The sequence below is a fragment of the Megalops cyprinoides genome, chromosome 7 (assembly GCF_013368585.1).
Source record: "Megalops cyprinoides isolate fMegCyp1 chromosome 7, fMegCyp1.pri, whole genome shotgun sequence".
NCBI classification, from domain to species: Eukaryota; Metazoa; Chordata; class Actinopteri; order Elopiformes; family Megalopidae; genus Megalops; species Megalops cyprinoides.
In genome coordinates this window covers 35569586-35597503 of record NC_050589.1, presented here as the reverse complement: position 1 = coordinate 35597503, position 27918 = coordinate 35569586, and the positions used below count along the sequence as shown (strand labels likewise).

The 27918-nt window shown below is 47.8% G+C and overlaps 1 protein-coding gene across 3 annotated transcripts; it reads right to left on the bottom strand.

Moving 5' to 3' along the window:
- Positions 1-188: 188 nt before the first annotated feature.
- agap2 (ArfGAP with GTPase domain, ankyrin repeat and PH domain 2) lies at positions 189-27340 on the bottom strand. Of its 3 annotated transcripts, XM_036533007.1 has the most exons (19): positions 15984-19005; positions 10299-10357; positions 10031-10118; positions 9465-9550; positions 8630-8771; positions 8053-8187; positions 7609-7730; positions 6743-6907; positions 5743-5826; positions 5344-5448; positions 4763-4922; positions 3575-3697; positions 3124-3261; positions 2590-2649; positions 2062-2213; positions 1829-1919; positions 1451-1673; positions 805-1081; positions 189-614 (listed from the first exon to the last, which is right to left on the bottom strand). In XM_036533007.1, exons 1-19 carry the CDS (start codon positions 17287-17289, stop codon positions 408-410), a joined length of 3723 nt encoding a protein of 1240 aa, XP_036388900.1. In that variant the 5' UTR covers positions 17290-19005; the 3' UTR covers positions 189-407. The 3 variants fall into 3 exon arrangements, with proteins under 3 accessions (XP_036388900.1, XP_036388902.1, XP_036388901.1); XM_036533009.1 differs by lacking the exons at positions 2590-2649; positions 15984-19005 and adding an exon at positions 26990-27340; XM_036533008.1 differs by lacking the exon at positions 2590-2649.
- Positions 27341-27918: the final 578 nt, after the last annotated feature.

Below are 27918 nucleotides of genomic sequence, written 5' to 3'. Positions count from 1 at the left end.
AGTACAGTACATTGCTTGCAGAGTCACATCTGTTGTTTGAAGCTTTTCGATCTTTATTTATTTTTTTTACTGCAATATATCAGTTTTGCCTTCAAAAAAAACCATAGGGTTGTGATAGCCATGGTATGTAGGTTCACATCAGTAAGAAAAAAATCTATTGCTTCTTCATTTCTACGTAGACTGCTGCCGTGTCCTTTGAGTTTGTAAGCACATGCTCATTTTTTTGTTTTGATAGCACTTTTCTTAGGCTCTGGTTGTCCTTGATTCAATTTTGATTCAAAGTCATGTAATGACAAAAAAAATTGTTAACCTCTTGGTACACAGTAAATGAAAATCAGCTGCACAGGAATGAACCCACTGTTTGTGTGTGTGGACGCACAATTCAGCTCCATTCTGTGGTGGAGAAATTAAGACACCCCTCTCCTGGAGTTGGCGCGACCCAAGCTGGTGGTGCTGCCCTTGCGGGGGAGACCAGGGGTGGAGATTGCAGGTGGGGTGTCGTTGGGGCAGCCATGTTGCAGCAAAATGTCCACGCAGTCCTGGCTGCCAGAGTGGCGGGCCAGGGTCAGGGCAGTCTGGCCCAATGAATCCCTCGCTTTAACATCACTGCCATACTACAGAGGGAAAGAGGGAGAAATGGAGTGAGGGGGAGGTCAAAAGAGGAGGAAAGAGATGGACGTTGATGTGTCTGGTTGTAAACACTTCCAAACACATCACTATCCAGACAGAATAGAGGTCGACAAAAAAGTTTTATCAGAGTTAAGGTTCAAGTTATGGTCAAACTGTAAGAAAGAGGTCTCTCACCCAGACCAACAGCTGAGTCATGACCACATCGCCAAGCTGGCAGGCGGCATGCAGGGCAGTGCGGGGGTGCGGGGGCACCCCTGCAGGTGGTCTGGCGTTGATCTCCTCCTTGGTACTGTGGGCCAGGAGCAGGAGCAGGCCTGGGAGGTCCCTCTGGACGACGGTGGAGAGAAGCCGGGCAGGCATGGTCCCCTCAGCGCCCTCCACGGCCGCGGGCAGAGGTGCCACAAACACCCGCTGCTCATACTTGGCACGGATCCACGACTCCCGCTCCTCCCTGAGACACATGGCAGGAGGGAGCAAAGGTCATTACCATGGCAGAAAAAGAGACACAGCTTTCACATCTAAACAACTCCCACATACTTCTTTAAAAAGCAAAACCATCAATGAAATCTTCAGCATTGCAACCTTCGACTGTTGAAAGACGGCACGGTTCGCAGGACTATAAAACGTGCCTTAAAGTGATCAGCTGCTGGCAATGGGCGATCCTCACATAAATTACTACACTGACATTGCTTCCCTACATCCTTACATTAACCATGCAGCACAGACAGAGCAGCTGCAGGACAATCTCCAGTTTTAAGAAAGGTGTAAATCTGTCTGTGAGCACCCAGGGTTGTTCCCCCCCGTCTGACCCTGTCCTCACCGCGTGGCGTCGGGTGTGGGCTTGTGGCGGCCCAGCGTGCGGCTTTCCCAGACGCTGTTGGCCATGTGGTTGCCGATGGCAGTGAGCACCAGCGTCAGCTCCCGCGGCCAGTCGTCCAGGTCGAGCGAGCGCACACGCGACAGGTGCGTCCCCAGGTTGCGGTGGATCCCCGAGCACTCAATGCAGATCAGCGCGCCCAGATTGAGGCTGGCCCACGTTGGGTCTGACAGGGATCAAAACATAGACCTGGGATCAGCGGCAACAGCGCCCAAAAAATCCCTGCTTACCACGTCCCCCAAAACCCCAGAGGTGAAACGAGAGAGAACACGGGGGAGAGCAAAAGAAGAGAGGAATGAAAGGAAAGAAGGAGAAACTCACTTGGTGCTCCACAGTCCACACAGAGCCCGTTGCCCCTGGCGTTACGAATTGCCTGGAGGGCCACTGCTTCACTCTGGCTGGTCCTCCGCGCCTGTAAACACACAGACACACACATGCACTCACACACACACACACACACACACACACACACACATATACACACATTAATTCGTGTCAGACTTTTTTCAAATAAAGTTGCATCCAGCAGTAGGCCACTACAGCCTGGGACTCGCCTTGTTTCTGCTGCTCTCGCAGGACTGCAGGCTGGCCAGGATCTGACTCTCGATGGCCTGGACCCAGGTGTCTCGCTCCTCCATGCTCTGTGCCTCGAAGTGCCACCTCTGTCCCGTGCTGGACACGATTATGAAATCCGAATTCTCCTCCTCTGCGAAGGTGAATATACGGCAAGCTTTCACAAAAGAGGGACTGACCGTGGACATAATCTGGAGCACAATTTCAGATGTGTGTCAGCTTTGAAACATATACTTTGTTACGGACATCACAAACAAAAAAGATGGCTTCAATGTACAACCCAGACACACCCACACACACACACACACACACAGATGTGGGATCCCAATTATGTAAACCCATGCAGTGAAAGACAGGTGCTGATGCGCCATACACATGCAGTTGGAATGAACAGAGCTGTTAAAGATGAATGGAATATTAGTATGATCCAGGCTTTCAAAGCAGAGGAAAGGGAGACAGGCAGGCAAACCGGGTCAGCTGCACCTTCCCCTCCCATCATTCCTCGTTACCTGTCTTGTAAATGTTTCTCAAACTACCAAAGTTTTTTAATTTCCACATTTTGCGCTTGGCTGCAGAGCAAGAGATTAGCCATTGTCCCAGGCAGGCAGAGGGAGAGAGAGGACGAGAGGAAGAGAGAGAGAGAAAGAGGCAATTACAGCGAAAGAGTAAAAAAGCAGACAACAACAGGCATACAAAATTATGGATGTTTCTATGCTGTCCACAAGGACTGAGGGGAAGTGAAAGAAGAAAAAAAAATTATTCCTATAGACTAGTAAGATATTCAGTAATAATTTTCTTTTGGACTTGTGCATATACAGTACAAATTCATTGTCATGGGGCATTGTTAACAGTATCCACTTTGTTGCTACTTGTTTTCCTCTTCCATATCCATCTAAATATGCTGGACATTTTCCTCTCGTTACATCGCACTGCACACTGTACAGCGACCCCTGCAGTGCTTTGTTCTGCTCCTCCATCAAATCTTCACTCAGATTGGCTCTTCTGTGTGCATCTCCCTGCTCTTACTGTGATTGGACGCTCACCTTCGGCTTGCCCAATCGCCAGGTCGCCTTTCTGATTCATGCTCTTCTTCCTTCGGTGCTTCTTCCTGTCAGTTGCCGGAGAGGAGGGGGCGTTGTCTTTTGCAGTGGGCGGGCTGGCCACTGCCTCAATGGCAGAGTCTGTCACAGAGATGCCAAGATTTATAAAGCAGTGTTTTTGTCATATGCTATCATGCAGCAATTAAAACTGTTGTTTACAGAAAGCATAAATGGTTGCTATAAAGACAGTACAGTGAGACAAATTACCTGACCATGCTGACCCAACAGCTCCATTTTTAACACATTATCCATTTCTACATACAGGTATTTCCTGCAGCATTCACAGTTAAGCACGTCCATACAGAGTGTAATGGCAGGCCTCCCAAACCAGTACAACAACCTTCCACCACAAAGAGCAATACCTTTCCAGATGTGCTATAAAATGCTGACGTACCCACGCTCTGTGCTTTACTGGAGAGTGAAGAGGGACAGCGCTTGACCCCTCTGTCCCCCTGGGGGGACAGGCCACCCCCACCCCCCTCATCCACAGTCAGGAGGCTGGCAGGGAATGAAGGGGCTGCAGAGAGATGGAAGACGTGGAGGAGAAGGAGCAATTAAAGAAAGCCTGGAGGAAACGCGAACATTCTGGCTCAACTACAATTTTCAGAGAGAAGATGCAGGAAGTAATAGAATTGATCTACACCTAATTTCAACCCAAACTCGACTTTTTAAAACTGCTTTAGTTTAGAAACTCTGAATGGGCAGATGTGACCTCCCCTCCCTTAGTAGCCCATCCAGATGAGCTAGGCCACATAATACTACTGTACATCGATAATGATGACTGAGAGCTGGGATTGATTCTGAAGCTAGGACCATAATTAAGTCCTGTTTCCACTCACACATATCCAGGTGGACTTGACAAGGCCACGCTAAAAAGGATGTTTCCGCTTAAAGTCAGCTGTAAACGAGGTGAGATGAAAGTGGGAATCACCATGTACAGTTGCCTGCTTAGCACTCAGTTTTGCACAGAGGAGTGGTTACATTATGTTTGGCAGTGGATGTGTTTAAGCAGCCAAGAAAGCAGAAGATAGCCTGGCATAATGTAAGCTAACAGTGAATTCTGCAGCCAAATCAAAATTATTTAAAAAGTGAATATTAGACATGTTCACCCAGATGGAGACATCAAGCTCTGGCTCACACAAGGAGGGAAAGCTTTCATTTTATTCAAAACCCTGGGCTTCTCTGTGCACTTACTAGCAAGCTAGCTACCTAGCTAACAGTGATGGAAGGAAATGACAGAAGATGGAAAAAGATAACCATAAACTGAACAATGCAGGAAGATTTTGAAATCTATTTAATAGGACTGTTTGTCTGCTCAGCCAGCCGGACAGCTCCCAGCTGAAGTGGTTGGCAGTGGTTTAACAGCATGAAAAAGGCAAAAAGGCAGGGGGCAGAAGGCTGATGTCTGACATTCTTCCAGAGCTAACTGCATCTCAAGACAACGTAATGGAGACCCAGTATATTTTTTAAGGGACCCAGGTCCACTGGGGCCATGGAGCTGTTGTTAAAAGCAGCAAAAGAAAAGGTTATTTTGAAATCCTTTTCCGTCCCAGGCGATCAGCCTGCAGCATGTGTGGCTCACCTGTGCCGGCTCCCTCGGCCCCTGGCACATCCTTCACCAATCCGTTGAGGCCGGGCGAAGGGCTGCAGGGGGGGACAGCGCGGGGCGGACGTTTACCTGGCACCTTCACTGTCACCCGCAGCAAGTCCATCTCCTTCCCATGGACGTTCTGCAGGTAGTCCTACCAGAACAAATGTCAGGGGTCATCCTTCACACACAAACAATAAAAAACATCACCACATTCCTTCTTTTAAGCCAACAGTGGTCCTTGTAGCTCTGAGGCTGACTTTCTGATGTGCGGAATGTCTTACCTGGCCATTATAAACACAGAAGGCTACAGTCACTACTGTCATAATGAGTGTAATAGGAAACTACTTTTGGGCTGGCAGAGACAGGAAGGATTCAAAGAATGCATGCAATACCAGCTCTGGACACCAGGGGGCTCATGTGTGCAAGATGTGTTTGCATGAACTCACATTACGATTGTAAAATCAATTCATGTCATTAGGAGTTTTTTGTTTGATGTGGTGTGCATTTCAAATGAGCATTGTGATGGTTAAGGATCAAACGTGAGAATTCACTGCCCACTGTGTGTGACTCACATTGACACTTGAGTGGTAGGACAGCATGCCATTGTTGGACAGCGTGACATACTTCTTCTTCCACTCCTTATTCAGCGAGCTCCCGCTCCGCTTCCACAGTATGCTCTGAGAGGCAGATAGACAGAAAGACATGGAGACAGACACACAGGCAGGCAGGCAGGCAGACAGACAGGCCATAAAGAGACAAACAATGAGTGAGTATATGCCAAAACCGAAAAATTCCACTCAAAACTCAGTCCTCTCTATTACTTCGCTATACCTCTCTATTATTATGCTACCATCAGCACACAACAGACAAGAGGTGTTATAGAGTGTGTTTCCCATGAGGCTGGACAGGGTAAAGGTGAGGGGTCAGCATAGCTCTGTCCCTGAGTGTGCTGCAATCTCACTCACACTGACCTGCTTAATGGCAGTTGCCCTCGCGGTGCCAGCGTCTCCCTTACTGTCAGTTGCTCGCTTCTCAGAGTCACTGCCTCGCCGGTTCTGTAAAGGGCCAGATAGAGAGGGAGAGAGTGACAGCGAGAAAGAGAGAGAGAGCAAGAGAAACGTCAGATAAAGACAGGGAGAGACAGAGTGTGAGTGAGAGAGACAGCATATGAGTGAGAGAGAGAGAAAGAGAGACACGGAAAAACAGATGGAGTGACAGTGTGTGAGAGAGAAAGGGAAACAATAAACAAAGAAAAAGAGTATGAGAGTAATTTCCTTCCTGGTTGAGAGAAACCTTTCCTCCCTGAATCGAACAGCTGCACTCAACATTAAAGACCTGCCAAATATGAACATTTGTAACACTACATAACACCTGCAGGTGACTATCACCTGTGAGAGAGTCGAATTTCTACATTGTCATTACATAGTTTTATCTGTTCAGTAAAAATGTGTGTTGCTAAAACAATATTACAATATTGCAATATATTACAATTAATAAGATGTCAATTGCAATTCATGAAATCAAAGAGGGAAATTTAGTCTAACCACTAGGGTTTTTGTCTTTTACTTTAATTAAGTAACAAACCCAAGCAGGTGCTGGGTTTTTTTTAAGGGATGCTTACACATCATCACACATTTTTACTGAAGCAACACAGCGGTTAGATTGAGTGCCACACAAAATATATCACTAGCGCTACTACTCTTACTATCACATCTACTACTAACAATAAAAATGGTCATAATAGGTGCTATAGTCTGAAGTCACAAATAAAGTAATGAGCCTCTCCGTCAGTTTTGTTTTGTCCTGCTGAACAGCTATGGTCCTTTTGTGAGTTGAACAAATGGACTCTTTCTATTCATTCCCTTGTGTCATGTGATCCAGGACTCCTAACAGGCTGAAACCGAGCAGGTGAGGCCTGGGCTACAGTAAGGAGAGTAAGGACAGCTGGAGCGAAAGAGGGAGGGGACTGACCGCGAAGAGGGAGGTCCGTCGGCGGGGCACATTGCGCTGGGGTCCTGGGGTGGCGCTGCCCCCTCCATCTCCCCCAGACCCTCCCCTCCCCATTTCCTTGTGGCTGACCACAGGAGTGGAGGGAAGGGAGGAGGAGTAATCACTACTCTGACCGCCATTACTAGCCTGAGGAGAAAGAAGGGAGGGGAGTAGAGAGAAGGACAGAGAGAGGGAGGGAGGGGGGAGAGGAGACAGTGAGGAGGAGGAAGAGGCAGGAGTGAGGGAGAGAAAGAGGGATGGGTGAAAGGGATGGAGAGGAGAGGGGAGAGGGGAGAGGGTATGACAGGACGGAAAAGGGTGAGAGGAAAATGAAAATGAACAGGAGAGGTGAGTGGGAGAAATGAGAGGCAGCGGAGGGAGGGAGAGAGAGGTCAGATGGGGGAGAGAAAGACAGAGATATTAAAAGGTGGATGCAGAAGATGGGAGGAGGAAGACAGTGAAGGAGAGAGGAGGGGAGCGAGGGAGGCGAGAACAGAACAAACTGTTAACTATGCCCTTCAGTTCTCACCCAAGCTGATTCTCATCACCACAATCTGAATGACAGCATTGTTTACGGGCAGGAGCCCAACAGCAAACAACAGCTTCTGACCGCAGACGCAGGCAGATTTGTCCAAAAAGCCACCCCATCTAAACCATTCTGTCCATGGATCCGACGTCCCCCCTAGCTAGCCCTTGCAAACTCGTTGAGGTTTGGATTAGGGTTATGGTAGGTGGTTAGGGCTTGGGTAAGAGATGCCACATTTGTCAGGAAGATGCCTTTACACCAGACTGTGTTGTTTGGACATGTCTGCCCGTCTGCTTTGAACCCCATTGGTGTGGCCTGTCACCTGTCCGGGGAAGGCTCCTGACACTGGTGTGGAGGCCCCTGAGTGGCTGGGGGAGCTGGGCAGAGATTTACAGGGGGCCAGCAGGGCAGCCTGCTTCTTAATTGTTGCAATCCTCTGAGCAGCTGTGGAGGAAAGAGAGAGAGAGAGAGAATGCCTGATTACTCTTTGTTCCACATTCTGCCCCTTTTTTTCCACAATTACCATGTGGGTGCAAGTGTTCGGGACAGTGTAGGACTCAATGTTCAACTTCCCAGTTACAAAATGTAAAACTAAAGCAAAGGAAAGGCACCAGGAGCAGAGATACAGAGTGAGCTGTGCTTGCACCCTCAACTTATCAGGTTTGATTCACAGGTGAGGCACCAAACCGCAGCATTGAAGCACAGGCAGATGAAGCAGAGGAGGCAGCAGTGAGAAGTGTAGGGTATGAGGGATGATGGAAGTCACCCTCGGTGAAGACGCGATCCACGTTGAGCCCGTAGGTGGCGCAGGTCTCATAGTAGGAGCAGCGGCGCACGTCGGAGCACAGCTGCCGAGCCCGAGCGTCCTCGATCACCCGCGGGTTTGTGCTGGTGATCTTGTCTGGTGGAGGAGACAGCACTGAGATACTGGGGGAGAGCCACGCACACAAACACACACGCATGCAGACACATATACACACACATGCATGCAGACACATACACACACACATGCATGCAGACTCACATACACGCACATGCCTGCAGACTCACATATACACGTATGCAGACACTCACATGCATGCATAGGTTCCCACATATGGTACACAAAGACGTGCTGCACATGCACACACACACACACACACACACACACACACACACACACACACACACACACACACTCATGCATGTACATGCACATCCACACAAATCTACATGCTTGCACATACACTTCCATTCACATACATGCACCACACCCACAGATACACATACATACATGTGGACATGTAAACAAACAGACACACACATACGTCCACATCCACATGCACACATAAACAAATGCTCACCCTGTGTCCCCACCACGATCACGGGGATCTCAGCAATGTTGCGGTGTGCACACAGCTGGCTGTAGTTATTATACACCTCCTGAAAACTGGCCTCATTCTCCAAACTGAACACAAGGATCACTGCATCCACCCAGCTGCAGAACTATTAGCCCAAAGGAAGGGCAGGAGAGAGGGAAAGGGGGAAGGACAGAGCAAGAGAGAGAAGAGGGGAGAGACAGAAAGGATGGGGGAGATGTAGAGAGCGAGTGGGGAGAAAGAGAAGAAAGAGAGAGGGAGAAGCGAGACAAAAGGAAGGATAAAGGATGAGAAGTGAGCGATAAAGAAAGAGTAGGGGCTGTTTTGTTCATGCAAGACATACGTGGTTTCTACAATCATCTACAATTCCCACAAATTAATTCCATTAATTGTAGACCTTATACTTATAATGACAGCTACTACAGCTAATACTTATGAAGACAGTAAAACATCCTGTATTACTGCTAGTGCAAGATATAATTGTAATGGGAAAAAGAATTTTATTACATTACAGACATTCAACAGACGCTCTTATCCAGAGCGACTTACATCGGTTACAGTTTTTTTTTTTACATTATCCATTTATACAGCTGGATATTTACTGAGGCAATTGTGGGTTAAGTACATTCCCCAAGGGTATAGCAGCAGTGCACCAGCGGGGAACTAAACCAGCAACCTTTCGGTTATGACTTCTGCTCCTTACTACTATGCTACACTGCCACCTTGGAGGCAGAGACTGACCTGACTCTCTTATACACACACACACATACACGCATGTGTGTGCTCATGTACGCGCACACACACACACAAATACACTTACTTGGGGATCTGGCAGCACAGACTCCTCCCTGATTAGCAACAGATGGCTCTGTCCCTCTATCAGCACCTCTTTCTTATATCTACCCCCTGACAGAGAACAAGACAAGCAGAGGTCAGTACTGTCACAGGGGTGTGACAGACAAGTGGAGGTGAGGTCGGCACCGCAACAGGGGTCTGACAGATACAAAAGGAGGTGAGGTCGGTACTGTAACAGGGGCCTGACTAATACAAGGATGATCACTACTGTGACAAGTCTAAAAAAGGTTCAAGTGGGTGTGAGGTCAGTACCATAACAGGTGTATGACAGATACAAACAGAAATGATAAGTACAGTAACAAATGTGAAACATACAAGTGGAGGTGAGGTCAGTGGAGGTGAGGTCAGTACAAGTTACACAGGTTACACACAGCTACAGACTGAGGTGAGGTCAGTACAAGTTACACAGGTTACACACAGCTACAGACTGAGGTGAGGTCAGTGGGAGATTAGGTGTGTGACAGACAGATGTGGGGTCAGTAGTGTTGTCAGCTAACAGAGAGTGGGTCAGGTATGCATTGAAGAACACACCTTCCTGGGACTCCAGGGGAAGGTAGCTCCCAGTGATGTACTTGTGCACCAGGGCTGATTTTCCACTGCGCAGACTACCCAGAACCCCCTGCACAAGGAAGAGAGAAAGTGCTCACACTCCACCTGCTGCACACAGACAAGCCCAGTACACAGCACAGGGCACATACACACAGCATAATCACACAGGCAACATAAAGAATTCTCAAGGCTACTGCAAGCAGTGAACTGAAGTGACACCAGGGGGGAATGAAATGGGAGTTTCTCTCACCAGACGCAGCTCTGGGACTGCACGAGTTAAGGTCCATTCCTGACTGAGGGCGCAGGCCGCTAGAGGAGGGGAAGAGAGGGAGAGAGGGAGTGACAGAGACAAAGATAGGCACAGAGGGAGGGAGAAACAGAGAAACAAATAATGTTACACAAAGGGTGAAAATCTTCATCTGTTCCCAACCAGTGCAATACCCCCCTTCACTCCCTACACAGGGAAAATGGTGCAGACTGTTTCGTGGGAAGTTTTTTGAAGAGGCAGGTGACAGACTATAGCAATGTGGGTAACAAAGGCAGGTGGGTAACTGAAAGCACGTTTAAATTGTATCATGTTTAAAATATTGTTGCCCCGTACAAGACGTATTTATTTAATTTAATAAGTTTTCCCAAAACCTAGAGTGCTCATGTGGGACTGACTGCAAAATGTTTATCTTTTGCTAATTTCTGCAAATACCAAAGTTTCAGTTTCATTTGTGTGTGTGTGTGTGTGTGTGTTCTTGAGTGTATGTGTGAGATGTGTGTCTGTATTTTTTGAGTGTGCATGTGTATCTGTCTCTGTTCTTGAGTGTGCATGTGGCTATTTGTATGGAGATGCAGGTGTGTTTGAGTGTACATATTTATGTATGTATGTGTGTGTGTGTTAGAGTGCCTATGTGCATATGTGTTCTTCAGTGTGCACGGAGGTTTTTGCACAAATGAGATGGATGTGTTTGTGTGTGTGTGTGCCTTGTGCATGTGGTCTGAGATATCTCCCAGCCTTGCGGCCGCTCTTGTCTGTGTAGAGGTTTTGATTGAAGTGGATTCTTGTTCTCTCCATTTTTTATTTTTATGAGATGCTAAGGTCAGAGCACACCCACGTGTTGCTAAGCACTGACACAAGCGGGAAGGCTCCTGAGCGCTCTTAGCTCCTAGCGGAGGAATGGGGGGGAGAGGGGTCAGCCCAGCCTCAGAGACACCATTCTCATTACTCATCAGATTTTGTACCTGGCGCTAATCACGTTCACCCACTCTGAAAAAAAACTGGAAGGCCAATTACAAAGTGCTCTCTCTGAAGTGTCTCTGGTGAGGAGACAAAGTGTGTGTTTGTGTGCATGTGTGTGTCTGTGTGCCACCGTTTAAGAGGGCTTTAATCAGAAGCAGTGTTAACAGTCACTTTCAGATCCAAAGACTCTTAATAATGTAAGAGAAGTGCATCATTCTGACTAACTTGCACAGAACTATCTACTTTTTACTGCAGTTTATAATATACTACAGTTGCAAAGGCCTTTCACATATGATATTTGTATTGTAACCTATTGCCTTCTGATGCATTACTTGTGGGAAATTTGTTTGACTTCACATCGGTTATATACTACCCATTTTTTGCCCTCATAAAAAACAGGGCATAGTTTTCACATTAAACTGTAGCTCACACCATGTAAACACTCAGCACAGTCTTCTTATTCCTATAAGCAGTTGAAGAATACTGACCAGCTTTAAACAAGTAGAGGAATCACAGTGAGTTCTTGCTTTGTGCGTGTTCATATTCATGCAGGTGGGACAGTGCAATGCTGCTAAATCTCCCTACCACCCTGGGCAGGCAGTACTAAATGTAACTGAAACCTTGGTGCTGGCATACAGGACAGTGAATGGGACAGCCCCTTCATACCTATAACCGCTCTTCAAACCCTATGTTCTCTCAAAATCGCTGGACTCTGCATCTACAGGGCTCTTTTCAGACACGATCTCCTTCCGTATTGGTCCCTCAGTGGTGTAATGAACTCCCCACGGAGGTTAGGACAGCGGAACCACTGGCCATCTTCCGATGCACCTCGGTCCCACTTCAATCCGCGCCCCCTAACACCTGCTACTGCTAGTATTTGATGTTAATTTTATGTGTAATATTATAATGTGTTTTTATTCTGTGTTCTGTTCTAGGGACTGTTGCACTGTAGTCTACTTGGCTTCTGTCAGAGTGCACAAGTTAACTTGTGTTAGGGCTTGAATAGTGTTAAGCTCACACTCTTCAAGGACTTCAAATGTAACCCATACAGCATGAGTGTAGACTACTTCCTGCTCACAGTGCCATTGCCACAGAATGCTCTTACAAATCCACCGCTCTGGGAGACGGCTAGGAATTCCAATGCCTCCAATTCACTTGGGTTTCAGCAGCCCAAGTATTCGGATTCTGAGAACAAATGAAGGCACACATAAATTCTGATGGCAAATGTGAAAGTGCGCTAAACATCCGATAGATTCCGCTATTCAATCTATTCCACTATTCCACTATTCATTGCGCAGCAGATTGTATAGATCTGAAATCCTGTTACTTTTTAGCCCATTCACGTGTGGAAGAGAGATAAGGGGACAAATGCCGTGATTGTACCCCCCTTCACCAAAAAGAGCCGCATGCAATGCTCTGTCCAGGCATGACCACAGACGTCTCTACCTAGAGCTGATCTCACAAGGTGGCTGTGGCTACAAAAGGAGAGGCAGACACACCATCAGCATCACTGTCAGGCTAGGATCCCGCATAGCCGTTCTCCATTCGGAGGTTATTTGTGCATGTAAGTCCAGTGCACATACACTGGTCGTTCCCGATGCGCACACACAGTCCATCTGCTCATACTGATATCCAGTGTGCATGCACTATGCAGGCTGTCTGCGCATACAGAGCCTCTGCCTCTGAGTGGGTGCAGGTCGGGGCGGCTGACTGTGAGGCTGCCATTGTGCAGCTGAACCAGCAAGGCCACGGGCAGCACGATGCCCCCCAAATCCGAACCACAGCACAGACCCTTTAAAGAGGGGAGAAAGATAAAGCATGATGGGGAAGGGGGGTTACAGAAATCACTCCTGTGGGTGTATTTCCTTTCTCAAACACAACCCTCCACAAGCAGAGACAATCTCTCTCTCTGTCTCAATTCATCACAAGTCAAAGGGGGCTTCATCGGCACAGCAACGGCAGGGCCGCTGCCAAAGCGAGCGGACAGTGTGATCCTTATGCGCGGTGAATGCCCTCCGCATGTATCCGGACCCCCTCTGCACAGGGGTATACTGCGAGGCTGTCACATCTTGCTGCAGCCGAGCACTCCTTTTCTTCGCCCCCTCTTTTTGGGTGAAAATCACTCAAAAGACAGCTCTTCCCCCTCTCTGCATCCATCCTCTCACCCCCCCCAACCTCCCCACCCCCGCCCCCCTCCCCCTCCCCGCACTTCTTCTCCCCAGCGTCAAAACCCGCCCTCTGCCTGGCTCCCACCGTTGCCGTGGCAACCCCCTGCTCCAGCGACGGCTCTGCTCCCGCTCAACGAGCGGACGCCCAGACACACCGCGCATGCGTTGCTGAAAGCGGGGACACGGCAAATGCAGGGACAGTGTGCGTGCACCCACACACACACACACACACACCTGCACAAAAATCCCTGGATGCAGCTGAAATACAACACACAGGAATACGCAACAGACATCATGATTACAAGATACAAAGATCTGCACTCACAACACCAAGCTGCACAACAGCATGTAAATGACAGTCTCATCTGTCCAAGATATGGATTGCTGTAGAAATTCTGAACATGTAGTGCATTTGTACCGTCTCTAAGTACAACAGGAGGCACTCCGGCAGCCCCCTCTGAGCCCCCCAACTCCTCTGACTCCATCCCTCTGTCTTCCTTCAACCCACTCAGGCTCTGTGACATGCGTCCTTCAATTATTCATGCAACACTTATTCCTGACAAATTATTCAGCACTTACAACGTTGTAGATGCTAGTTTGTCTCTGCCCGTGAGAACTTAGCCCCAGAAATGATATAAACATTTTATTCCGCTTCCCTCTCCTTTTTGCTCCACCGACAGCAAGAGGTATTCCACATGACCCTAACTGTGAAACACCACCTGCCTCCCATAGACCTGTCTTCTGCAAATGGACCCAGTGACCACACATGGACCTAAACCCAAATGCTCACTCTGCATGGAAACCATGGACCAGACTCCTAGACATGAACCTGATAGCCACACTTGGACCCAGTTGCTACACATGGACCCCAACAACCACACATGGACCCGAACCCATATGCTACTCACGACCCTGACCAGTCCACACAAAATCAACCACTACATGTGACCAGAACTGCTACACATGAACCACTACCACCACCCAAGCGTTTCACATGGACCTGACCATTACCCATGAACTCAAATGCTACATGGGTGAACCTCACAACTACACAAGGCAGAGTGCTACACACGTACCCAATGACTCCCCAATCCCAGCCTGCAGTTTCACGCCTCCTGCTGAACGACGGGACTGGAGAAAGCTCCAGAGTTCTGTGCAGTAATCCAGCTTCCTCGTATCATGGTAGGTTTCTAACAGCTGAATCTCAGAGGGGTTTTTCCAGGGAGAAGACTCTCATGGAAGACACACGTCACTCTAAACACTACAGGAGAGTATGCTCCCGTTTGCATTTGATCTTAATGACTCACTGGCACATCTGCTGCAGCTTGTTATTATTATCAGTAGTATTATAGTTTCCTAGCAGCCTTCCTTGCACTGGATGACTCACATGGGTTCATTGTTGTACAAATTCTTCATCTGCAAATTTGTAAGGCCAGATATTCCACTGCAGAAAGTCAGGTCAAGACCTTAATTCATGGGCATAATAGCAGCACTCCACCTGGGATTCAAACACACAACCTTCTGGCTGCAAGCCCAGTTCCTTACCCATTACTTAGCACACATTTTTTTCCACCACCCTTTTATTTGACCAAGGTGCCCTCTTGATGCTTGCACAGGCAGCATGCTATCAAGCAGAACGTTTAGGTTTGAGAATGCGGCTACAATACAAGGCGCGGGGTGGGGTGTGCGGAAGGGTGTGGGGGGGAACGGGAGCCGCGACGGCTGGAGATAATTGTGGAGGAGTATGCAGAGGGCGGAACACACAAGACAGGATTAGGGGCATTTGTTGTAATTGCGCTGCCGTCGACAGTGGCTTTCATCGAATTTGCCTTCCCCGCTAATGTGGAGGTTTGGAGACAAGAGCGGCAGGGGAGGGGAGCACAGTAGGCAGACAAGGCAAACGCAGCGCAGACGCTATTTTCTTTCAGCTAACGTCACAGCTTCACACACCATTAAACGGACACTGACCCCTGCGCGCAGAAAGCTCTTCCGTCTCTCTCAGGACTGAGATTTTGTCGAGCCACAAATCGACTGGCTCGCTTTCGACATCATATACTGTAAGGGGCTTGGCCTTCTGTGACCTTTCACGAGGCTCATCATCCCTGCAGCTACTTTAATGACCCTCAGCTCCAAAAAGTTCATTTTGGGGGAAGTCACAGCTGACTGTTTCAGATGTAGAGGGCTGAGGGCTGACTGATTTGATCATTGATAAGATTTGAGGAGAACTCAAATGGCAGGGCGATCAGGTAAAAAAGCTTGCCTGGGTCATTCAGATACCTTGCAGTGCTCACCCATTTATATGAGAGGGAAATAACTGCTCAGGCGGATGAGACTTGAAATGACTTGATATCTTACCCACTTCCTAACTTAATGCATGTAATCTCACACATCCTGTTGTGGTGGTCTGTATTCAGTTTAATCTATTCCATCTCTTTGTTATCCTCACAACCAGATAACACACCAGACTGAGAGTGATGGTGGGTCAGAAAAGGTGATCTGGGGTTGCAGGATGGAGGGGGGTTTGGGGGAAGGGTCTTACCGTCCTCCTCGCTGGACTCCCTCTGCATAGAGCCATGCAGGGGGGGCGCAGTGGCAGCACTGGCTGGGCCGGGGGTGCTCTTGGCAAAAATCCCACTGATGAACTTCAGCATTTTGCGATCGCGAGCCGCAGCCCGCTGGGCCTGGCCATGCAGCGTGGCGGGGGCGGGGCCAGAGGAGGCCAGGCCCTCCGCACCCCTGCGAAGGTCCTCAGATAAGGAGTGTAGGTCACTGTTGTCCAGGGTGCGACTCTTGCCCTTCCGTGGGGGTTTGGGGACCAGGGTGAGAGGCGCAGGGAGAGAAGCAGACCCAGCCTTCAGTCTCTCTGACCTGGGACTGTCTCTCACACCTGCCACTCCCCGTCCCACTGCCCCTACCATTGCCCCACCTCCCAATGGGTCTCCTCCGGCTGCCCTGCCTCCCAACGCTTCCCTTTCAACAGCCCCTCCTCCCACAGCTCCACCTGCAGTGGCTCCTCCTACTGCCCCACCTCCTATGGCTCTGACCACATCTTCGTCTTTTGCTCCACCCTCTATAAGGTGAGGCCTGGCCTTCCTTTCTTCCTCTGTCCAGGACGCCCGGCTGTGGCCAGCGACTGGGCTCACCGGTGACCCCGCCCCTGCCCTGCTGTCCTTGCGGTCCAGGCTCTTTGCAGCAGTGGGGATTGCCTCCTTGGCCTCCTTCAGCTCACGGCGACTGACGGCGTCACTGTGTGCCTTCAGCAAGGCCCCTGGCCGCTGTCCAATCCTCACGGGGATGTTACTCTTCGTTGGGGTGCGGGTGGGGTCGGCCCCATCCACGACCCTGCGCAACTTTGGGGTCCCTCTGCAGGTTTCCAAAGCTTCCTCCCTCTCTACGTCTACATCGGCCACACCCTCTCTCCCCCTCGCTCTCACATCCTTAATAGGGGCTGAGGGGGGCGCGCTCTCCCTGCCTGCCGGCTCCATCCGGGCACCGGGGCGCACGAAAACTTCAGTGGGTGTCCTTTCTTTTGGGGAACTGGATAGCAGTCTCTCTCCTCTCTTGGGCTGCGCCCTCTCCCTCCCAGACTCGCTGAGGCTCTCATCCTCCTCATCCTCCTCCATGTCCGTGTCCTTCTCTTCATCCCGCCGTGTGGAAAGAGGCCACACCTCCTCCCCTGGGGCCCCGCCCACAGCCCCTCCCCCTGGGACGGTGGCCCTGGCCAGCTGGGCCCCATCCTCTCCCACGGCCTCGACCTTCACCAGGGTGAGGGAGATGAGGTAGGTGGTGCGGCGCTGCAGCGTGCTGGCTCGGCTCATGTGGTCAGGCTTCAGCGGACACACCATAGACGGGTCACGGCCTGTCGGCACGGAGTGCAGCGTGTGGTCATCTGACCGCCCGTCACGGAACAACGAGCCGTGCCACGGACCTGGCAGACATTCACAGCAACAGGACCGCTCTAATCAGGCCAGCGGTTGGCAAACAGGGCTCCCTTTGGATCACACCCTCCTCTGTTCCTCGGGGCCAAAGGTCACAATCAAAATGGGTGTGTGAGAGAAACAGACCCCCACTGCATTTGTAACCCCCACCCCCCCTCAAAAGAAATACAGACAAAAGCTGTGAAGAAACTGAATTGAAAAGCACAATAATTTCACACTTCCCTTTTTTGTGTCTTTGAAATTCATTTAAATGGAGCTGCCTTTGGTTTCCTTCGCGCAGTTACCCCCTCAGCGTCGTTCTGATCTCTGTCTTCGCTCAAGGCGTGGGCTAGATCTCATTCCCTCACCCCTCGACTCTCCCCTCTCCTCTGTCAGTCTGGGAAGCCAGAGAAAGGCTACATTCTCCATGCACCCATCACAGAATTCAACAATCCCCGTTTGTCGCTCTTTGTATATTCATCTATTGATCGCCCTACCTAATCACCGCCCTTCTCCTGGGGCAGACCGTGGTCAGGGCAGACTGCGTGGTTTATTTTGAGCACCTCCGTCTTGCTGTCGTCCTTGTAGGCTATTTTCTTCCTCTCCATCAATGTTATTTTTGCTTCACACTTCCTCTATTTCACACACAGCTCAGCCTCCATCTCTCCTCTTGGAGCGTGCAAATCCTGGCTTGCCGTCGCACTGTAATCCACAGTATTAAAATCAAAACAAAAAAAATTTGGGAAAAAACGTGGGGTCTGCGACGTTAAGGTATTTCTCTCTTAGGCAAGTCAGCAGCAACAATTAGCCAAATAAAGGCAAGGAAAATATGCAACGGCTGGGAAAAACCATGGCTGTTCGGAGGGGAGAGGAAAAAAGCATAAGAAGCTCTTACACACAGCGGCGTCGGCGAGATCAAGGGGTGTCGTTCAGAGCCATGCCCCTGCAGCGTCTCCGAGCACAGAGCGGGAGCGAGCCGGACGACGGTGGGACCCGGGTTTGCCTCAGCTGTGGATCGGCGCAGGGGGAAGGATATCCAAGGGTCCCAGATGGTGAACACGCAGAGGGACGGATTCAGAAGGGAGCCGTCGCGCCTCTCCTGGGCTCCTCGCGTCCTCAGAGCGCGGCTGGACCCTGCACTGTGCGTCGCTGGCTCCAGATCAGCGCTCTCGGTCACGGACGAGCGCCACCAGCCTGGGACCGGACGCGCACCCAAAGACGGCAATCGAGGCACGAGACACGGCAATCTCCCCAGTCTCTGTTCTGCAAATCCCTTCCTTTAGTCTCCCACCAAACACAACTTAAGAGGGGAAAAAAACCTGATTTCTTCCCTATCACTCTCTCTCACGCCGTTTCCTTCCCCTTTTCCTGCTCTCTACATCTCTGCCTCTCTCCTGTGGCAGGCTTCAGCCAGCGTGTTTATACACAGCCAGGATGGATGTATACGCAGCGCTCCCTCTCCTCCGCTGGAAAAGGGCTGAGGAGCAGCGGAGCGTTGAGGAGCAGACGGGGGGCGAGCGCTGAGCCCTGGAGCCGGTGAATGAAGTGCGGAAGAAGAGCGGAGGAGAGCAAAATTAACGGCGCGCGGATGAAAGGGGGAGGTGAGCAAGGCAAATCGAGAAGACAGGGAGGGAGGGAGAGTGCGAGGAGGGAAGAGGGAGGGAGAGAGAGAGAGAGAGAGAGAGAGAGAGAGAGAGAGAGAGAGAGAGAGAAAGAGGAGGCTCCTTCCATCCTTTTCCTCTCCTCCTGTTCGCTGCGACGCCACCAGCATCGGCTGCCGTCACAGCCAGTCAGTGCTGTGGTAGTAGCGGGGGAAGCATCCCTCTCTCTCCCCTCCTTTTTTTTCAGGGGGTCGAGCCAGCTTGTTACCAAGGTGTTAGGATCTTCCGGGCGCTGACAGCGCGGTAACACCCGCCCCTTTTTTTCCTGACTCTCCCCAGCTCCTCTTCTCTCTCTCTCTCTCTCTCCCTCTCTCTCCCTCTCCCTCCTTCCCCCCTGCTTCCTCTGCCTGAATGAGTGTGTGCATGTGTGTCTGTGCATGTGTGTGCACACGTGTTTATTGATCTGTTTGGCCATGATACAGTCGGATGCTTTCATGCAACCAAAAGCAGTGAAGGCAGTGACGCAGTGATTAAGGAATAGGGCTTATAATTAGAGGGTTGTAGGTCTGAACCCCGGATGGGGCATTGCTGTTATACCCTTAAGCAAGTTACTTGACCTAAATTGCTTCATGGTAACTCCAGCTGTATAAACAGATAATATGTAAAATGTAAGCTGAGGAAGTCCCGCTTGGATAAGGATGTGAGCTGAGCAGATAAATAAATACAGACATCTAAATAACAGATGACTATTTTCCCACAAGAATGAATTAATTGTACATTATACACTACAGCCTGATATGCAAAATGACATTTATTATTGTATGCATACAGCCTGATATGCAAAATGACATTTAACTGATAAACTGAATGTTGACAAACATTATGTAGGGCACATCAACTCATTTAGGTAAAAGGTGATGTCTACACATCTCAAAATTACTCCATGTTTGACATTCACAGAACATTACTTGTGTTAATAGGCAACACATATAATAATCAAAACACTTGACTTTCACTGTGATGTAGAAAAAATGGTTCATTTTGGTGGGATTATCACAGGGGTGATAATGATGGGATCGACACAAAAAAACACAGCATTGATCCCTGACAGAACAGGCACTGTCACCTCACCTAACCCCTCAGCTTTTTCATGTAGCCCTCTCCAACCACCCCCCCCCCCCCCCCCCCACACACACACACACACGCACACATCCCCCCCCTGCACCCAGAAAGGGCACACCTCTGTCACAGTCAGTACATAATGCTGTCACAGCGTGGGGTGGGTGGTGGGGGGGTTGGGTTAAATAGAAGTGGCTCGGGCAGAAAGTGGCAGTGTGGAAGCTGAGAACGGGTTACAGTGAACCCACACCGCTGTGCTGAAGATGCAATACCTACCACACACAAACCAGCAGCAGCACAGCATCTCCATTTATGTTATTGTGTTTATTCACTTAGCAAAGGCCCGTATCCACGGTGACTGTGATATACTGCTGGATGCTTACTGAGGCAGTTCATGGGAAGCATGCTGCTCAAGGTAACAGCAGCACTGCATTTCACATTTTTATCCAGTTAGCAGCACACCAGGATACGCTACAAAGTGCATCTAATTAAGTTACAAGAAAGTCAGTGCATACAGGATACAGCTGAACACAGTTATAGAGTGCTGAAACGAGTAGTGACAACTAGTATGTTCATGTTTCAATAAATTCACAAATGTGATACAAGTGCAATTCAGTGTGACGGTACACCCTAGTACAAAACTACAGAAATAACGGGAAGGAGCTATGAGTTTTAAGTTATGTTTGGGTAGGTGAACTGAGGTGCAGGCTGAAGAGGCAGGTCTGCAGTCTGCAACAGAAGATGGCCAGCCGCTCCGCTGCCCAGACCCCTACGGGAAGCTCATTCTACCACACAGAACAGAGGATGCAAATGGGATATGCGCCTTTGAAGGGGAGACACAGCCAGGCGTCCTTCAGTTGCAAAATGGAGGGATCTGGCTAGTGTAAACCTTAGACACTGCCCTAGTGTGAGCGGGTTTAGAATTGCAAAATAGCACTCGCCACCCATTTAATGCAGTGTGTTATATTTACACAATGCTTACAGAATGGTGCATCCAGTACACAAGATCTGACCAAAATGCATCAGTGATGCACAAAATGCACACGTTTTAAATTTGAAAATATTATGAAAAACTTACAAATGTTTGTTTTAATATATTCTGTTGTAACTTGGGGATGGGTTATGTGTTTGTGTGTTTGTGTGTGTGTGTGTGTGTGTGTGTGTGTGTATACAGTTGTGTGTTACCCAGTATTGTAGCTTTCTGTCTAACTGGATTAGAATGACATGGACACCCCCACACTGAGATGAGAAATCAGGCTGCCTTCAGGCAGGGATTACAGCCACTCATACACACACTTAGACAAACACACACATACATAAGCATGCAGAGAAACAAACATACGCACAAACTCAGACAAACACAAACATACATACATATATAAGCATGCAGAGAAACACATACACACAAACTCACATCCACACCCAGACACACAGAAACAGACATATACACTCACACTCAAACACACACATACACACACACACGTATGCACACATACTCATAGACACATGCACATACACACATGTGCATACACACAAACACGCACACACACAATACACACACTTGAATGCACATACAGGCAACTAAGCACATGCTGCCACTGAGACGGTACTGACACACACTGACACAGACATTGACTTATGTGCTTGATGCTTGAATTTTTTTCCACTGGTGATCCCCCACCCCCACCAACATACACACACACGCACGCACGTACACACACACACACACACACACACAAACACCAGTCCCTACTCCCACCTTCCAATCTCCTGGGACCCAGGAAGCAGTCAGCAGGGCTGACGTTTGCCAGCTTCAGATAAAGTCCTTTCAGACGCGATCTGCACCCAGCGGCATCCCTCGTTCTTTGGCTTCTTTCTCTCCCTTGTCTTCTTTTTTGGGCTCTGGGGGCGGCCGCGACAGCCCACTCTCTCGTTCAGCTGCGTCTCGGAAGTGACCTATTTATGCCGCGCATCTCTTTATGCAGGACTCTGTGCGGTGCGATACACACACACATGCACACACACACACCGAACTCCACAGACACGCGCACTGCTGATCACAATCAATAAAAGAGCTTGGAGCTCTGGGAGTCCCTTGGAAAAGAGTATCATGCCTCCCCAAAATAAGAATAAATGAAGAAAAGAGCTTCATCGCTACCCCAGCGTTCTAAAACAAAGTTCAAACATTTCACATGCATCCATTATTCAGCCTGCTTCAACTGGAGGTGAACTAAGACGCTGGTGCTGCCCTGACACTCAGCAAAGCCATCTTATGCAAATACGACAGTGGCCTCCATGTTCATTACAGCACTGAGACAGGCACGCTTAGCATACTGAAGAGAACAAGTCCCTCAGCTTGAGAAGATCACAGCCTGGATTTACTTTCGGCCATTCCATCTATTTCCGCTGACATTCCCCCACCCCCCCAGTCCCACCTCCCGCCCTGGTCCTCGAGTGGGTGGTCACATGCACGAAGTTGCTGATTAGTGCCACCTCACTTTTGTGGAGGGAGCGTCTGTGTTTGTTGAACAGCCATACACCAGGCTTCTGAACTATTATAAAAATGCATCACTGCTTTCATCAGCAAGACATGCCCATTTTTGAATGCATCTGAAAAACGAATGCATTTTTAATAGGCATGATTGGCTATGTTTGTTCATTTTCACTTGCTTTGGCCTTCCAGCATTAAGTCTGTTTGATCCAGAACCAACGGTTCACTGTGAAATAGTGAAAACCTCAGCTTGCCTTCACATTTTTGCACAACCCACCCCCAGACATGCAGGTCTGCTCATAGGCAACCAATATGCAAGTGAAGCGCCACATATTAAAAACCAGATCATAATAGACATACACATAGTACCACACAGACAGACACGGACATATCCAGTGCAAACACACATATGCACACACATTCAGGCGTGCATGTACACACACACAAAAACACACTCACAGACACAGAGACACAAACACACTGCAAATGCAGGCATGCAGACAGACGCACACACATACACTGTCTCACTAGGAAAAAGCAGAGAAGAATTCTTTTGAAATAACTTGTGTTAAAAAGATAAAAGTTTATCTTTTTGCTTTAAGACTTTTCTTTTTACTTGCACAATATTACATCTACTTTTGGATTTCAACATGCATTCAATCTTATTTGTTACATTTCATTTTCTAATTACATTAAATATGAATGCTAGGTTGATTGTTAGGATTAAAGGAGTGTTCCCCATGTAGACAGCGTTATAACATGTTCTTCAAGTTATTGATAATACCCAGTGTGGCCAGTCCAACATTCTAGTAGAGAAAGGGAGCAGAAGAGGAATGAGGGGTGAAAGGAAGAGAGATAAATCCAGGAAAATGTGAGGCAAGAAAGACTAAAAGGAAGGGAGAGAATAAGGCAGAGAGAAAGAACAAGAGAGAAGGGTAGAGAGAGAAAGAGGGAGGAGAGAGAGCGGAACTGCCCGGCTGACTCAATCCGGGAGGAAGTGGCTTTGAGGAGGCCTGAGATGTGGCAGACAGGAAGTGGGCCTGCACGACATGCACACGATCCCGCCGCCATGGCAACACCAGTGAAACGGTGCACAACCGCTGTAGTACCCCAACCCCCCTTTAAATAAAAAAACAAAATCATACATTTGCACAACAACAGCCAAACAACTACATTATTCATAATTATTCCTAATTAACGTGCAATGCATATGTACAGTAAGAGCACCTAAAAAAAAAGAAAGTTCGGAAGAGCACTTCAAGTTAGCACTCTGAAATAAAAGCGGTGACCCTGGTGCAAGTCTCCGCCCCTACAGACTCAGGAAGCTGAGTGCCTGGTGTTCTGATGTTATCGCACTCGGCGCTCACCTCAAAAACATGGCGGAAGCTCAGAGGGCTTGATGCGCACACAAACAAGGCGCGCCACCAGCACAGTTACTGTTGTGACTGGCCAGAGGTGCTTCTATAATAAGATGTGTTACAAGGTCAATGTCGTCAGACAGCAGAGGGTACTGGAAGGGCAGTGAGATAATGCCGCTGGCTTACTGTATGTGCACAGAGGAGAGCTGAATCCATTACCTTACACTGCAGGGAAAACCCATCTGGGGAGAGGGTTTCATTGAACTGCAGCTTATTTCTGTGTAAATTGAACTGAAATGAAAATCTGTGCTAAAATAACAGAGAAAATAAGCTCCCATAACAACTCCTATATTTTCTACTGGGCCCTTTCAGATTGAAAGGTACACTAAAGGGTGCAGTGTTAACAGAATGTAAAGAACAGGCTGAAAACCGTATTTAGTGTGCGGTCCTGTCTGTTTGGGTATTTCACCAGAGAAGCTGGCACTGCTGCAACCAACCACACTGCCGCCCAGACTCTTTCTTTAGCTTTTCACAGTAGGCCTGCTTGTGAGAATAAGCGTGTTTCTGTCACTGTCTGTCATAAAGGGAACCAGTCAAGTATTTTCCTCTGTTTACGTAGCTACTGTGGTACATAAAACGGATTTGTAGAGCATTTTATTGCTGTGGCTGTTCCTCATTTAGAATCACACAGTGTATTAGTGAATAGAATGGCTACATCAAGGATGAGAGGCACCCACCTGCCCAAACACTCTGGCCCATTAGCAATGCACTGCCTGCCACAAGCAAGGAGGTAGGACGAGAGTATTATAGCCACTTAGAAACAGATCCCTCTCCCCGCTCTGTAGACCTCTGCTTTATGTCTGTTTTGCATGCTCCCCGCCCATCACTCATGAACCCCGTTACATAGAGACTTTTCCTGCATTGCTTTTAGTATGTGTTATATATGATTAAACAGTTATGTTTGTGAAGGATGGTCAACCTGCAGCCAACACTATGAGTAAAAATATTCAAAGATCGCTAGATACCATCAGCTGCTGTCAGTGGTGAGCCTTCTCACTGTTAATCACAAATACACACACACACACACACACACACACACACAAATGCCTGAATGCAAATCTGTACATGCTTGCAAGTACATTTATGCCCACATGCACATAATCACACACACACACACACACAAAAAGCATACTGCTGCCAATTCACAAAAAAGGCTAGTGTTGTAGCCATCAGCAGCTTTCATGTATTTAACAGCTGAAAATAGCTTGGTCATCAGAGCTGTGAGAAGAATTCAGCAAAGACAAATTATGACTGAAAGAGGAAGATAAACTGAAAGAGGGACCACAAATACAGACAGTGCATGACTGAAACGCTGTGTCGTGTCCCATGAAGACTGAATACAGGTATTCTGCAAAACCATTATAGGGAATGCAAGGGTCGTGTAAGACACACTCGGAAGCAGTTCATCTGGCCTGGAGCCGTGTACTTGTATTCTAGAATGAATCCATGAATCAGGACTGTTGGTCCAATGAAAAACAATTCAAAATGGTTTTCATGGCTGTTTTTACAGTGAAGTGTCACTGAGCAGTGGTTGGTTGTTTGGAAAGCCTTAGTTGTCACATCATCCCTTAAATTGTTTTTTTTTTTCTGTGAATGACGGGTTGTTGTGCACTACAGGGACACCTTTCTTGAATTGTGCTGAATTTTGTCAGTTATGCTTTCATTCTTAAAATATTTAAGGTATGTTCTCAGATCTGCAGTAAGAGTTAGAGTTTGTATTACTTCTGCATCAGTAGCTGTTGAACATTATTGGTGTGGTCTTTAAAGCAGTCAACCCTCATGAGCACAGCCCAGTGCTTAGTTGCAAAAGAGGCATCATTCATCGATGATTCAACTCTCAAGCCATAACAGCAATCTTGGACACACAGACAAATTAAGCTGTCGCACAAGAAAGTCTACCATTTCACTAAAACTGGACATGTGAGGAAGTCAGACTTAGTGTACCTTCATTTAACCAGACCTGGTGCACTAATTTTGCTGCTTGGATTGAGGTTGATCTTCCAGCTAGCATTTGAATCAGGAGGCACACTTATCTGAGACTCACTCACTTGTGACACTATTAAAGTATCATGCGAAGGAGGACGTACTGTAGGGATGATTGGTTGTAATAACTGGCTCACTCTATGATACTGCAGAACTTTCAAATGCATGCAACTCAAAATGCTAAAGAAAAAGGTGTTAAGACGGCAATTCAATGGAATTCAATTCTGGTTAAGAGCATCTGTCAAACAAATAAATGTAAATGTAGATTGTGCATGATTTAGCATTTATCAGGTGTTTTCCTTTTATCCTCCCCTTTGGAACAGGCAGTGCATAAGCATCCAAGGGGAAAAGTTCAGATTGGTTTACAGGCATTAAAAACAGCAGGGAAAGAACAATATGAATGGATCAAAGAGGTTTTTCCTGACCTCATCATACATCTTCTGCTTGCTAACTCTGCCATGCAGGTGTCAGAAGGATAGTTAGAATCAGTTATCCCAGTGACTCTGACATCTCATTCAACCTTGAAGTGGTTATCTGTAAACTTTAACAGCATCACGACACAGATGTACTGTTCTCACATTCACAAATGCACACTTTAATGCACAGTCACATGCATATTCACATGCAGACATGAAACACACACACACACACACACACTTTAATGCACACACATACAAAGCTCCTATGAGTTCTGAATTCGCTGCCTGATGAATCCACAGTGCAGTCGAAATCATTTATTTTACCAGCCAATGAAAATTAATCACCTATTAAAATCTAGCACACGAGAAACCTAAGGGTACATGGAAGGCGGCATTGTATAGGTTTTTTTAGGTTACATGTTTTCCCCAAACGCTTTATGATAAAAAAAAAAAAAACAGTGAATGGGTAGTAATATGTTTCTGTGCTCATATCGACAGTTTAGGAAAAACAGGTTAATTATGGTTCATTAACATTTCTGAATGATGAATCCAAGAGCTTACAAATTCACGTCGAATGTTTGCAGAAGAGGGGCTTACCTTGGATGCTGTGGAGGTAAACCTTCAGGCCACATCGAAGCTGTGGGTCTCCTACTCTTTCAAGTTGCTTGAATAGTTTGTTGATCGTGTTCTTCAAGCTTTCGTGCCTCTTCACCTCCGCCCGAATCGCGCTTGAGTGCGCCAACTTAACACTGTTGCTCATCTTGGATATGGCATTGAGTAATAGAGCAAAACTGGCACCTGCTACCCATCAGTGTCCTCCCTCTTAGCCGCAGACAGTTTTACTACCCACTGTGATCAGTGCATTGGTTAAATAAACGCAACATGTGCTCTTTAAAATGAAAAGAAAATACGATTGCAAGTGGGACGAATTTTCAGTTTCCTTTGTTGGCTTCTTTGAATGCACTTCCTGATTTTGAATCTGTTAATTCGTGTCCGCGTGTCTGTGGCTACGTGTTTTCGCTAGTCAGATCCGACACCTGACAGACTACTACCGCTGTTACTATTGTGAAGAAAAAAAAAAACGTGTTGAGTTTATTTTGTAACTTCGTTGCAAGTGTTTTGGTTGTAAGAGGCACCAAATAAAATCGTAAATTTATAGAATTTATAGAAAAGCGCTCTATGTTGTTAAATAGAAATCCAAAGTAATTTAGAAGAGGGTGGCGTTACATCCTGGTTAAGAAAAAAAACATTTAGTGGAAACCATTTGCTATTTTAATGTTTCACGTATTTTTAACTGGGGACGTTAAGTAATCCGAAATAATAAAATCCCTCCATGAGCTTTATCTGCATGTAGGGGCGTTTGCAGAGTCTTTATATGTTCTGAAAATGATGGGCACGTTAGAAGTACTGAAGTCTTGAAAAATAGTCATAGAGTTTAAAAATTACACATGAATGAATGAATGAATTCATGAATGAAAGAATCCTTAATTAGCGCTGGGAGGTAAGTTGTCCACTGCCATCACACC

What these genes read in the sequence shown, in the direction of transcription:
- agap2 (XM_036533007.1), bottom strand. Translation starts at nt 17,289, where the DNA reads ATGGTGTGTCCGCTGAAGCCTGACCACATGAGCCGAGCCAGCACGCTG. An exon ending in GACGGACCTCCCTCTTCGCG is followed by an intron (nt 5,827 to 6,742) that starts GTCAGTCCCCTC and finishes GGCCCTTTACAG; the next exon opens with AACCGGCGAGGCAGTGACTC. An exon ending in CCCACACCCGACGCCACGCG is followed by an intron (nt 1,082 to 1,450) that starts GTGAGGACAGGG and finishes CATGTGTCTCAG; the next exon opens with GGAGGAGCGGGAGTCGTGGA.